Consider the following 14,667-nt stretch of genomic DNA (forward strand, 5'->3'; position numbering starts at 1 on the left):
TTCTAGGTCAGTTCCATATTTAACCCATAACAGCTGTGTAGAGGTGCTGAGCACAACAGGAAGTTTTTCTTTAAACAAAAAGAACCTACAACTGTAGGATCTTAATTCGTCCTAGAAATGATAAAAGCAAGGAAGACTCAGAATGCTTTTGGAGCAATGAATATATGCTCTGAAACAGTGTTTGAGTGAGGCAAAAAAGGGCAGTGGGAAGGCAAATAGGCAATGACTCAAAGATGGAGTGAATTGAGTAGCCTTCTGTAACCATGATTGTTCTTGTTTACTGTTGCAGTGCAGTCTAGCAGCACTTGGAAAATGGTCCAATTAGTCCCTGTTTCATTTGTCTTCATGGTTATGGGGTTACATTGTGTATTGTATTATGTTTCCTGAAAATCTGTGTGAAGCTGCTTTGTGATCAACGTTTAAACAAGACTCACATTAAAGCCAGGAAGCTGGCTTCCTATGCCTTTTTATTAAGGTTCAGAATCTGGAGGTATTCCTGCATTTCCTTACTTCAGGACTCCAGTAGTAAGTGACTTCTGTGCTTGGTTTTGTTGCAGCTATCTCTGTTTCCCAGATATTTAAAAATCTATTAGGGAATTTTTCCATAGATATCATCTGATAATTCAAATCTGTGCAAGGAAATCAAAATTTGAGACATTCTGCTTTGCTTTGAGTAATATTTGCATCAAAAAAAAAAAGTTTCAAAATAATAATAAAATAAATACAATACTATAGTCCAAAGTTGTGTTGCTTTGACCCTGCAAAGACAAATTCTATGAGATGTGGCCACAAACTCTCAGTAACAGATTTGTTATTTGAATTGAGCAAGTTGGTGTGTAAGCTTAATTTTGAAACAAATGTGTATCCTGTACTTGAATGTTAGTTTATTCAACCAAAAAAAAGAGAAAGCTCTCAGGTTTGAGGTTGAATACAACTGTGCATTGTAATCATTTGGGGAAAAAAAAAAATCTGGTTTGAGCACAAGAGGTCTATTATCATTGTGTTTTGAGCTCTTTTGTTGACAAGAGGTATGAAATGACAGTTGTCTATATGAAAAATCTTGTATCTGCCACCTATTTTCGTGGAGCTGACAGGCTAATGTTAATGAAAAGTAGTTTCTGCATAAAACTTTGAAGGATGTGAATGTATTCAACAAGAAGGTTTTTAGAGCCGAAAAATATTTGCTTTTTCATAAACATATGCCTATTTTTATTTCTGCTTGTGTTGCAAAATTCTGTTTATACCAGTTTTTGTATGATTGATTTGCTACTTTTTTTTTATCATCTTTATCGTACTGACAGGTAGTCAATTGGCTTGAAGGACCTGGATCAGAACAGCTAAGAACCCAGTGGGGAATAGGAGATTCCATTAGAGCTTCACAAGCTTTGCAACAGAAACATGAAGAGATTGAGAGTCAGCACAGTGTGAGATTTCCCATACCCTTTACAAGTATCAAAACAATCTTTAATACATGTAATTATGAGCAATGTATTTTGGTTATGAGTATCTAGGAATTTTGCATAGTGCATGATGAGTTACCAAAGAAATTACCTGAGCATTTACAGAACTAATACAGTCATTATTATTGCATATTATTTTTTTCCATTGTAGAAAATTACAGCTTCCTATCTGTGATTTTTCTTGGGTTTAGTATGTTACAGCAGTTCTTAAATTTTCATGTAGAGTAGAAGGAATAAATTTACTTTTTCCTCGCTGCCAGAATGTCTGAGAAGTCCTGCACTTCTCAGGTGACTAACTCAATGTCTTTGTCTCTATTAGACTACACTTACCAGTAGCTGAAACTGGCTTAAGACTTTCATTGATCGAGACTTCAGATATACTTTATGTTCATAATGAAATCATGAGGATGCTATTTTGTAACTACATTAACTTGATGCTTATGCTTCTAATTTTGAATACTTCCTAAGCTTCAGTAGAATTTTGTCTTTCCATCAGATGATTAACTATAATTAGGTTATGAATATTCAGTGCTCCCAAAGGGAGCTTTGCTCACAGTGCTGTTCACCTTTTCTGACTTTCATTGATGTAGACACTGACAATTCTGTCCACTTTTCTTAAGTTCTGTTTGCAGTCATGGCAGCAAAAATAGTCACTGGATTATAGTTTTTCAGATGTAATTTAAGGGGGGGAAAAAATCCCCAAACCTTTAGTCCGAGAAACACAGCACCCTGGACAACACTAGTTCTATTGAGTCCTCCTTCAGTGAGTATAGTTTCCTTGCTGGATGCAACAGTTTAGGTGTCCATGTTTGGTTAAGTAAATCCCATCTCCTCTGTCTTATCATTGCTTCAAGCTCTTCAAGCAGTGTGGAAACCAGTACCTTCTGAAGTGTAAAACGTCATGCAGTTGAAATCCTAATTGGAAAGAAGAAAAACAGACAGACACCCTAGACTACCTACTTCATTGACAAAAATAAATTTGAGTGTCTTTTAGTTGTATTGGTGTTTCAGACTGAAAAGAGAAAACAGGACTGAACACACTTTGTTTTCACTTTGATATCGACAATACAGAACTGTGCTTTAGCTGGGGCTAAATGCAGTCCTTGAAATCATTGAAATCCCACTGCAGTTGGCAGGCTGCCCTACAGTATGCTGAAGCAGTGGCAGCATGGAACACAGCTTGGTTCTCAGGTGCTGGAAGGAGTTTGCAGAAATAAGTCATAACTTCTCATATTATAGTTAATATTTATATTCACATTTAGCTGGATTTGTATGTTCAGTGTCGAAGAGCTATGTTCTGTGAACTGGTTGTGCTGAATGTGTATATCTATAGTACACGTGTCACAATGGAAGATGCTTTCACATTATGTCATCAAAGTTGCCCCTTTTGGGACAGATGAGAAAATTTATTCTGGTCCTAAATTTTTGAATGATTGCTAATTTAACCTTTTCATTACTTTCTCTTTATTCCCTTCCTTGCTGTTTTCATACTCTTTTTTTCTCTGAGCAGATGGTAGAGGCAGCTTTGGGAAAAAAAGAAAAAAAAATCAGAATATGGATATTTATACTCTGTTTTGCATGATTTGTAACTAAATGATGCAAAAGCTGAAGACATAATTTACAAAATTCTAAACATCCCAATAGGGGCGAGACAAGAATACAAATTAAATCAAATATTGAAGGCCAATAGATGGTGCTGTTCCATAGAAATGCATAGGACTCTTCAAGGTCAAAATTAGAGCTGTTGAGCAAACACATTTTGCTTTACAGGCATCTCAGTCATGCAAGATGTGAATGTGATCTGGATGTATCAAGCTCTTTTTAAATCTCCCCGAATTGTTAAATATTTGAACTATCTTCCTCTGCAAATACACCAACAGGATAACCGTTACTAAATCTTATGTATGTATTCAGTAATCAAGCCATGTGAAAATCAAATCTGCACATTTTGAATTAAATAGTATAAAGCTTTCCTTAAATAAGAAGCAAGGATCATTTTGAAGTTTCTGTGCATGGGCTCTCTTTTGTACGGAAGATAGAGATTAGTTCCACTTTGTCAACAGCAGTATTTTTTCTAAATATTTCAAGGAAATTATTGCTAGTTTCAATCATGTCACTGAAAGTAATATCTGGATAGTCCTATGAACAGCTTTTTATAATAGCTGATCATTTGGAAAAAGGCATCTTTTGTTTCAGTAGACCAGTACATACATTTAAGCACTAGAAATTTGTTTTTAAATGGTGGAATTCCTCTTTTGATAGAAGTTTGTACTAGGACTAGGACCAATGCGTTGAACTCTTCCCATCTTTCTGCACTAATTTTTTTATGAGACAATGCATGTATTAGCATCTACTATACACTTTATCGAGAGTTGATTTGAAATCAGGAATATTTTTTCCTTTTCTCTGAGATAGTGCAATCTGTAATAACCTCATTTTTCAATCTGATTATTTATTAACCTGCAGTTGGATGTATACCATTTAAGAGAAATAAAATTGTATTTGGCATTTTTAATTCTTCGTCTTCTTGTGTTTCTAGGAGTGGTTTGCTGTTTATGTTGAGCTTAATCAGCAGATAGCAGCTCTTCTAAATGCAGGGGATGAAGAGGACCTTGTGGAATTGAAAGCATTGCAGCAACAGCTGAGTGATGTGTGTTACAGGCAGGCCAGTCAGCTGGAATTCAGGCAGAACCTATTACAAGCAGCACTTGAATTCCACAGTGTTGCCCAGGATGTAAGTGTTTCTTTTTAATTTTTTTGGGCACTGTCAATAAATTAGTGTCTTAGTATTGGAAATGTTGAAAACATTGGAAAAATATTCAGGGAGATGAAGGGAAATATAATGTCACTTGGAAAATGCTGTATGTTGTAATTTACTGTAATTGAAACACTGAGAAAATTGGCTCCCCCTTTTTTTAGGAGAGAAGTACTTTGCAATATGTCTTACATTTCAATAGTATTTGAAATAAAAAGGTGACTAGTTGAAAAGTTACTTTCTCGCCCCTCTTTTTTATTTAGAGGCATAAATTGAACTGGAATTTGTTGTAATTTTCATAGTTTCTTTTTGTAAAATGGCATGTTCCTTTCCTATATTTATCTTAAAAAGCAAGTAGAATCCTGGTTTCTTACTCTCCCACTATCTAGGGATGCATGTTCTTGGATTTCTACGAGGCAGATGTGTCATTTATCTTTCATCTTGACTTTCATTCCCTGTAACTGCAAAGGGAAATTTGAAAATGACAAATTTCCAACCTTTTGGAAGATTGTAGACCCAACCATCTGAAGCTAAAACCTCTTTTTAATTATCAACATTTATGTTCTTACATTTTAGTTGTCTCAGCAATTGGATGGCTTACTAGGAATGTTGTGTGTGGATGTAGCACCAGCAGATGGGGCATCAATTCAACAAACATTGAAACTACTGGAAGAGAAATTGAAGAGTGTTGGTAAGCAAGATATTTCTGCATTGCAGACACACACATTCTAATGAGTGCATTACAGAGGGAAGAAACAATAATCCCTTTTTAAAAATCACCAAAAAAGCAGGGGGAAAAAATCTTATGACTTCTGATTCCTCACTATGTAATGTTCCACGGAGCTACTTTGGGCTGGCTTATGCCATCTGCTGTGTAGTAGTTTTGTCTGGGGAAATGATCTGGAACTGTTGTCTTTTAAATATATATATATGTATATGTATGTATATGTATATATATATTTGTTATATGTCATTATCATGCATTTCATCTGTAAACAAACTCTTTTTCCCCCATTAATCTTCTTTAGTGACTTGGAATTATAGTGCTTAGATGATCTTTTGGTCTCCAGAACTGATGCCTTGATGATTAAGGTTTTATCCACTCAGTTTTAGAATGCTTGTACTGGGTTTTTTGCAGTAACTTGGAATATGTATGTTAATAAATGGCACGTTGAAGGTTGTTACACTGTCAAGCATATGGAATTAATTATTTCAGTTGGAATGGGTCTACAGTGATCAGCTTGTTCATTAAATTGTAAGGGAGAAAGAGCTGCGAAGAAAAATAATTTATGGTAGAAGTAGGTATGATTGGAACATAACAGTTTGATGCATAAATGAGATACTCCTTCAGGGAAACAGACAGTAGAACTGCCAAATAAGAGATGTAACAGCAGATCCCAAGGGTTCGCAAATTTCAGTGTAGAAAATTGTATCAGCCATATCAGATGTATTTTAAAGTAGTAACTTCTGCCAGCAGTGGAAGAATACTTAGGCTACAACTGCTTAGCAGTGATAACTATTTTAGGAATTATGTAACTGTGTGGATGAAAGACATTAATTAGCTATGTATATGCTGAAAAGCTAACATGCTGTCAACTTCTGTTCCTTTTCTTGTTATCTGCTACGTCATAAAATAGCAAAGCCTTCGTTGTTTGTTAATATAGACAAATGCTCACTCAAACTTCAGTTGGAAAGGGCGGTGAAGGACATAGTAATGTCCTTTTCATTTTCCATGTTCCAGTCGTCATCCATGTATGGTTCTGTTGCATTTCCTCTTTCTCCATTGAGGAAGAAACTCACCAAAATTGAGTGTTTATTGACCTTTTTTTCCCTTTCTCTTACTAGACTCAGGCTTGCAAGGCTTGCGTGAGAAAGGTCAAAGTCTTCTGGATCAGATATCTAACCAGGCATCATGGGCCTATGGGAAAGATGTGACCATTGAAAACAAAGAAAATGTGGACCATATCCAAGGAGTGATGGAAGATATGCAGCTAAGAAAACAAAGGTAAGAACAACAATTCTAGCCTTTAAGATTTTTGTGTGTTAACAAGTCACTTTTTATACAATTTAGTTTGTTTTAAAGAGCCCATTTTGTTTTATGTTCAGTTAAGGGTTGTATTACAACTGTAATTTATATTTGTAGTATATTTGAATGGGACAGAAACTTCTCTGACTAATCTGTTGTAGCGTATTCCTGAAAACAACCGCCTTTTATATTTTGATACTGGATGGAGTACTTGAATGCCTTCCTGTGCTTGTAAGTGCTCAAAAATTATACATACCTTTTATATGGAGTTATGAAAATATGCAAGAGGTGTCTTTTATATGTCAGCAGTTTGAGATGGAAGTATAATATGACTACTGTAGTGGTGATGGGTGTCAAATTACGTATTAAACAGTGTTGTTTATCCTCTTTATCACAAACTCTATCCTTTGAGTATGGTATTTTCATTCCTGAAGATAGCAGGACAAATGAGATGGTGTTGGCAGGGACAGGGTACAGAATGGAGGCACAGATTTTCAGTTTTCAAAAGGACAGATGATGGGATACCGGACCATGCAGTCATCCAGGACATGGGGTTTATGAGTTTTGGAAAATTATATAGAGTGGGGGATGAAGTTGCAGTGGGGAAAAATGTTGAAAAGGGTTGAATTTATAAGAAGGATGGATTTTGCCATCGTCTTCTTCCTCCAAAATTTGATTATCTGTAGTTAAAGATGTTGTAGTACTGGATTTTGTGTAGTACTGCCTTTTTTTTTCTGCTCACCAGTGCGAAAGAATTAGATTCTGTTGCCAGTATTACTGCAGGATCCCCTGAGACAATGCAGTACTGTGCATAGAAAGGGCCTGAAGTTTGAGGGCACTGGCTGAGCAAAAAGGTGCCTTTAGGCAACAGCAAGGTCTAGTGAGCATCAAACTGCCCATTTTACAAATTAATTCTACTATTCATAAACTGTTTTCTTAGGGAGCTTAGTGTAAGAAAACGTGTTTTGGTAGTACTAAGGGAAAATACTGTTTTAAGTGTGCCCTCTGAATCCTATTAATTCAAGCAATGCTTGTGTTTAGAGGGCCAGCTGCAAAAAGCTACAGAGGACATGTCCCTGTGCAATAAAATGTCAATTGGAATTCCGCACTGAGAAAAGAGATGTACCTGGGAGAAGGAAAGACTATATACACAGTAATGGACTCTGGATGAGCTGTGAACTCAAAGAGAAGCATCGGAAAACTTGTTGTAATTGCTTTAGTGTTGAAACACACAGGGAAAAGCAAGTAGAATGCATAGAATTATTAGGAAAGGAGTAAGAAACTGAAAGAAGAATGTCATTGTGTCACTGTATAGATTGGTACTCCATTTCTGTTTGCGTTACACAATTCTGGTCCCTATTCTCCAAAGGGTTATAGAATTGTGGGAAGTCAGTTAGAGGACTAAAACATCAATAATATTTCCAGACAAAGGTATGAAGCAGCTTTCAGACGGTGAATGATTAAACAAGGTTTTTTAGCCTGGATGAGAGAAAAAGTAAAAGGACTATGTATCTCTCAGTAGCGTGTATTAGTATTTTTGCAACATGTAATTTTATTTTTTTTCCAAATTCTGTTCAATGTTTCTTGTTAGTTACATGCACATGTGTTGGTAATGTTTATTTTTAGGGGCGTTTTGCTGCTTTATTTTTGATTTTGGAACCTATAAAGTGTTTTCCTGAATTGTTAGAGCAGTTGATGTCCTTTCTGTAAGCATTGCAGGACATGTAACAAAACACAGCGTGCTAACAAACTGTTCTTTGGAAGAGCTTATGTTTGTAACTAGTTTGAAAAAGATCATGCACACAGTCTTCTACATTTGCTTATAAAGCCAACTGTTGTTGACATTAGTAATTCCATTTGCACTGAACAGGAGTGTGAGTCGCTGTCTACTTAGTAGGCTCTGAAATTGAAGTGGAAAGCATTCTGCTAGATGTATTAGCTTAGGTCTCGTTGTGGAAAGAGAAGGACTTCGAGCGCTTATATTGGAATTCTGGAGAAAGAACTGCAAACGGTGCTCAACTCAGAACAAGATAATTAGGGTCAGTTTTTATATAGATTAGATTTTGAAATGCTTCCTGACAAGTAAACAAAGGACATCATCATATAAGAGTTCAGATATTACCATCCTTAGTCAGCTAAAAAGAAAAATGGAAAAATGTATTATCTTTTAAACAACCTCATTGTATTCATCAAGAAAACATTGCCCACTACAACAGTACAATTTAGAATTATGCCAGGTTGAAGCCAACTTTCCTCTGAATTTTAGTAGGATAGAATCTGTCTTAGCCATTTAAGCCTCTTTGTTGCAGAGCTTAACAGTGCAGCAAGGTAAAGAACCTGGATGCTGCTGCAAGACCTTGTAGATGTCTCTGGTGTTGCTTAGCTATATCAGGAATCTTAAGGATCATGATTTTGGTGACTTGGAGTGCTCAATTCTATTTATTGCAAGTTTCCTATTGAAACTTTATTCTGCAAGATTCTCTGCAGCATTAGATATTTTGGCCAAGCTAAGCAGCTTTGATCACCTTTTCATGAATGCTTGTATCTTAATGTTTGTCACTTGAAAATGTTGTCAATGTCAGAGTGTTTTCTATCTGCTGTGCATGTGTTGATGAGTCTTCCTGTGCTGCTCTTTAAGGTGTGAGGATATGGTGGATGTGCGGCGACTGAAGATGCTTCAGATGGTGCAGTTATTTAAATGTGAAGAGGATGCTGCTCAGGTATGGAAATACCATTCAAATTTCATCATTCTGGTCTTTGTAGTCCACTGGGTTGATTTATAGGGACTGGTAGTTTTACAGTACTTCTTTTGCAACTTTCAAATGTAGTTATATTTAGGGAATATATAATAATAATAATAAGGGATATAGCAATGTCTGAAAACAGGATATTTGGGGATTGCATGCATGATCTACCAGCTTGTGACAGCTCATTTAACTTATTTTCTGTATCAAAAGTATATGCTAGTACTGAAGTAAACTCACCCTTCTGGTTTAATTTCTTTTTAATGTATTAGTTTTTATTCTTTTGGCTTGTTTTTAAGGCTGTGGAATGGTTAAGTGAACTGTTGGATGCTCTGCTGAAGACGCACATCCGACTGGGAGATGATGCTCAAGAAACAAAAGTTTTACTGGAGAAACATCGAAAATTTGTTGATGTTGCACAGGTGAAATGTGTTATTTTTTTAGCAATGTGGGGTTTGTGCAGTTTCACATGCTCTCCTAAAGAGAATCAGTGTCTGTATGGACAGTCATTGAACAGCTGTCACTGGTCTTACTGGTTTCCCTCAATGCCTGAGTGAAGAAATTGATTGCTGAAGTTGGCAATGGGCCTAATGAGATGTTGCAGTTCTATCAAGAGCAGCAATGCTGCAGGTCACTACCCTAGTTAACCTTCATATAGGCAATGCAAACAACCATACAAAGTTCCTTGGCTTTTGTGAAAGACTTATCTCAAAGAGTCTTTAAAATTGTTTTTGACAAGCTGGGCCAAAGCACCTGGTCAGGTGCTTTCTCAGTCGTTTACTGCTTTTAAGAGTTTCTAATTTGGACTTGTTAATTAAGAGATATGATGTTTTCTAATTCCATATGTTGCTCTAGAACTGATTTTCTCTTTTGATGAATAAGAGTTGATGATGACAGGAGGGTCATTTGCTGTTACAGTGATGTGCCTTGAGGCACCTGGATGCTGGCTGACCATAGACATGGTGCCAGTGAAGTCAGTGAGACAGTCCTCTCAGCAGTGGATTTCAGGTATCCCTTGGAAGATCCAAACAGCTGTTCAGAATTTTTGGGAAGCTCTCTTCTTTAGCCAGTGTGAACACTAGACAGCAGCAGATATTGGATTTTTTTTTAAGAGTGAAAGCACTGTTTGGTTGTTACAATTTTATTCTTACTTCAGCAGCATTTCCTAGTAGACCAGATTAGTTCAGTGTACTTTGTGACCCTAAATTGTTGAGCTTCCATAAACTTTCCTGCTGTTGCTTTAAGATGCTATTTCGCTCCCAGGTAAAGTGCAGGGTTTTTACATGCACTTACTCTCCCATCTTCTCCAATTTTTAGAGTACTTACGATTATGGGAGGCAGTTACTGCAGGCAACAGTGGTCCTGTGCCAGTCCTTGCGATGCACTTCCAGGTCCTCAGGGGACACACTTCCCAGACTGAACAGAGTGTGGAAACAGTTTACAGTGACTTCTGAAGAAAGAGTACACCGGTTGGAAACAGCTGTTGCATTTCATTCAACTGCTGAAAAGGTGAGTGTTTTATTAAGAAGAAAAATTTCTTACCGGAGTTCAGGCAAACAAAATGTAGGAAATATGAAGTTGCCAGTGTGTACATTTACCCTTTCTAAATATTAAAAAAACAGAAAAGGCAGAAGAATTTAAGTATATTTTTCCAACCATTAACTTCAGTACTTACTGTAATAATTTTTTCATCTACCTGTATTGGTATAGGGCCTGCTTAACAAAAAGGATAACAGCACTCTTCAAATGGGAACTCTGATATTGAAGATAAAGCATTTCTTTGTATCTTTTAGTCTATAACTCTTAAAAGCCTCTTAAAAGACTTCTTTGTGCAAGGTATGAAACAAAGCTATCAGGCCGTTTAAGTTCTTTGGAGAGTTAAATGTGTATTGCCCATGCTGCTTTGGAAAAAAATAAGAAGTGGCAGAGTGAGAAGTGCAGGAAAATAGGTACAAAGTACTAGTATTGGGTCACAATCCCATCTGGGAAGACTTGTGTTCAGGATTTTTTAGTCCTACCTGTTCTGTGCCAGATGTGGCTTTTAGTTTTGAAACCTGTAGTAAGGGGCTCTTCATTAACCGTGGGGTTTCCACTTTACATTACTGTCTTGTATGTTTAATGTCTTCGGTCACTGTTTTTATGCATTTCATGTTTGTTGCAGAAATATTGTCTCGGAAGACTACTTTTTATACCCTCTCAGAAGTAACATAAAACATTCTCATACAAAACAGTGGTAGCCCTGAACTGTCTTCTTAATGGACCTTAATCAATATTTTCTTTTCTTGAGTTATATGTCAGTTGATCTCATGTAAATGTGGCAGCAAAAATGCCAAAAAAACATTCACTCTTCCGGTTAATGGCACTTTAAAAACTACATGCTGTCCCTTGTGTATTCATTCTGTATTTTCTTACTTTTATTAAACAGATTTTGCAGGAATGTCCAGAGCAGCCTGACGCTTTTAATGATGTGGATCAGTTTGATGAAATTGAAGCAGTTGGGAAATCACTGTTGGACAGACTAACAGTGCCTGTAGTTTATCCTGATGGGTATGTAGAATGGTTTTTCTAATGCCTTTGGATAATGCTTTTGGTAAAGTTTTAAAGTAGTCTCATATGCAGAAGAATCCTGAAGACTTATTGCTGAAATAGAAAAAGTGAGCACGTTTTTATGAAGTTTGAAATAGGACCTGCCTGCTTTCTGTGAAAAGATGGGAAAGAATTTTTAGTGAGTATTGATGCAGTGCTTTTTTAAAGTAGTGACTTTTTCACACTGAATGATTATTAGATTATGCAGTCTTTGCATCAGCTCAGGATGCAGAAGTAACAGAAGAATGTCCAGTCGCAGTCTCTTCTCCCTGGAAAAAGATACCAGATGAGAATTACAGGATTTCTATTTATTTATTTATTTGCAATTCTTATCCGTCTAAGCCAGTATATTGAAGATAAATTTATATTTGATTTATTCAGTAAACAAAACAGTACTTCCCTCAAGTATTCATACTAACTTTAAATTGATAGTTCTCTTGAGCTACAAAAGCAAATTTTATTTGGAATCTCAACCATAATAAAACTCAGTTCTCTGTGTTTAATGATGTCTGTTGTTATGCTGAACTTGTAGTTAATTTCTATGTGAGTTACAGCCAAGCTATGAAACAAGTCTCTGGTGTGTAGGATGCCACACCATAATGAAGAAGGTCTGAAATAAGTATACTGAATTAGAGGCTGAAACCTTATGAGAGATCATCAGGCAACTGCAGTAAGGGTTATCTGAAGTCTATCTGAAAAATACAGTTGCAGAAAGCTGGTCATGAAAATTTATTGTCATCTTATTTCCAAAATGCCGTATGCCTTCTGCAGTATAGATCCTTCAATGCAGAGTGCTAATCATGAAGATGGTCCCAGGCCTGAATTAGTAGTGATTTTTACTGTTCTTTCAATAGTGTGTTTGAAAATAGTGGAGGATTTTATAGTTGTAGAAAAAACAAAAACAAAAACCAAACAAACAAACAAAACCCAAACAAACCAAACAAACAAAAAAAACAAAACACCACCACAACCCAAAACCAGATCAAGAAGTGTTTGTTGGCGTATTTTTGTATAACTTCTGTACAGCAGATTCTAGTGACCTGGTAAAAGTAGCTATTGTTCACTCCTGAGCTTTATTTCTGACTCCTCTGTCATTCCAGTAGAGTTTTGTTTATCCCCCTTCACAAAAATGGTATTGTAGCTGTACTGTATCTCAGGACCCCCTGTTTATCCTGGCATTCTGGTTTTGGAGTGTTTAACAGATGGTTTGCAAAGGGTTTGCTCATTATTCGAAATAGTTTGAGGTTTAAGAACATGCAAAATGTCATAAATGCTTGGCGGCATCTTCATCAGCCTGTTCACCTCTTCAGACTTCTGCCAGTATCTTTTTGGAAGTTCAGGTCACTGTTTCCTGTCCTGCTCATGGCTTCTGTTCTGTATGAGGAAATGCTGTGATCCATGTGCAGTTATACAGTCTGACCAGTTACCTCCTCAAATGAGTGCATTCCTGCATAGAATAACTTTTCTGTCCACTTTTACCTGTCTGAAAGTCCTTTGTCCTACTACTGTTTCCAAAGTATACAGCTTCTCTGCTTTGTAACTAGATTTAATACATGTTCTTCTGAAACATGTATTCTGTTTAAACCCTCCCTTTGCTGACAGCTTGGTTAGTGGTTTCCCTAGCATTCCACAGCTGTTCTTTGTTGTATTTGAGTTACACAGCCATTACAGTGTTCCTTTCGGTTTGAGAGGTAGATGGCATAATTTGACAGCATGTGGTTGACTAAACATGGAAGGGTCCTTTATAACGAGGCAATTTTATAAACTCAGATTTCATGTATAGACAGGTATCACAGATTGTCACAGTATGCAAAATTGTCAGACTGACTTGGGGGAGAGCCAGAGAAGGGAGGTAAGAAAGAGTGTTGGGAAGCATCCAGTTGTGCTTGTAGAATAGTGCCTTGCTGTTCAAATCACAGAATGGTTTGGGTTGGAAAGGACATGAGAAATCATCCAGTTCCAAGCCCCCTGCCCTGGGCAGGGATACCTTCCAGTAGAGCAGGTTGCTCAAAGCCCCATCCAACCTGGCCTTGAACACCTGCAGTGACAGGGCAGCCACAGCTTCTCTGGACAACCTGTGCCAGTGTCTCACCACCCTCAAACTTCTGTTGAGAGTGTCTTTTGGATATGAAAGGCTCACTGAGTATTTATAACAATTTCATAAAAATTTGCTGTCGAGTCTCGTCACTAGGTCTCCAAAGCCTTTTAAAGGTGGCTTTTAAGTGACAAGAGGAAAAAGTGGCTACTTTCCTTATCTGCTTTGTGTTTTCTACTGCAATTAACAGGTGTATTCATGTACTGACTTACTTATTACTGATAATTTATTGTGGTTTGGGTTTTTTCTAGGTCTGAGCAGTACTTTGGGAGCCCAAGTGATATGGCTGCTGCAGCAGAACATATTAGAGAGAAGATGAAGTTAGTTAGCCTGAAAAAGCAGCAGCTGAGACAACCAGAAGCTACTACTCCAGAGAGCTAATACTGACCTTGTCTATGAATTCATAACAAGACTTCAGTTTGTAATCCAGCATGTTGTTTGCATATTATAGAATTTGATATAATATATTAAAATGCATTTCACAGCTGTTACGAGTCTCATCTTTTTTTCAAAGTAAATGTTCTCAGCATCTTAATACTGTACATCTATCAAGCCATAATTATTTAACATGCTATGAAACCATAGACTCCAAGTATCTTATGAAAAGGAACTGTAAACTTTGCACTGAAATTTGCTGTAAAGCTTTACCTGACCTGTCAGCTGCTTCTTAGTTAGACAGCTGATGCAAGCTTTGAGTGGTGCTAATTAAAGTGTTAGAGGTTCCATATTATGAAACTCTAGTTCTTTGCTTCCCCCATACCCAGGTGATGTAGTAATTTTAGACTGTAAGGAAAGTATCTGCAGTGTAGACTGTGGTAACCCTGTAATTTTAATTTGAAATACTTAAAAAAAAAATCATTTTTATTGTGCCAGTATGCAACCTGCCCATCAGATCTTTGATATATCAAATCCATTAAACAGATGTTTTCTTATTTGTATTGATAATGTATTAAAAGCTGTTTGTGCTTAATAAAAATCATCTTTTTAAAATCTAACATAAA

At 36.7% G+C, this 14,667-nt stretch overlaps 1 protein-coding gene across 6 annotated transcripts in view; it reads left to right on the plus strand.

The window, feature by feature from the left end:
• The window catches only part of SESTD1 (SEC14 and spectrin domain containing 1), a 49,371-nt gene extending 34,704 nt beyond the window's left edge, over positions 1-14,667 (plus strand). For all 6 annotated transcript variants that reach the window (XM_066189840.1, XM_066189834.1, XM_066189838.1 and 3 more), the window contains 9 exons: positions 1,302-1,424; positions 4,000-4,194; positions 4,792-4,906; positions 6,061-6,220; positions 8,880-8,961; positions 9,285-9,407; positions 10,303-10,494; positions 11,411-11,532; positions 13,918-14,667. In XM_066189840.1, the coding sequence (XP_066045937.1) occupies positions 1,302-1,424; positions 4,000-4,194; positions 4,792-4,906; positions 6,061-6,220; positions 8,880-8,961; positions 9,285-9,407; positions 10,303-10,494; positions 11,411-11,532; positions 13,918-14,047 (1,242 nt within the window). In that variant the 3' untranslated portion in view covers positions 14,048-14,667. The remainder of the gene's footprint in view (positions 1-1,301; positions 1,425-3,999; positions 4,195-4,791; positions 4,907-6,060; positions 6,221-8,879; positions 8,962-9,284; positions 9,408-10,302; positions 10,495-11,410; positions 11,533-13,917) is intronic.

The sequence above is a fragment of the Chamaea fasciata genome, unplaced genomic scaffold (genome assembly GCF_029207755.1).
Source record: "Chamaea fasciata isolate MVZ Bird 193981 ecotype frontalis unplaced genomic scaffold, bChaFas1.0.hap1 SCAF_8, whole genome shotgun sequence".
Lineage (NCBI taxonomy): Eukaryota > Metazoa > Chordata > Aves > Passeriformes > Sylviidae > Chamaea > Chamaea fasciata.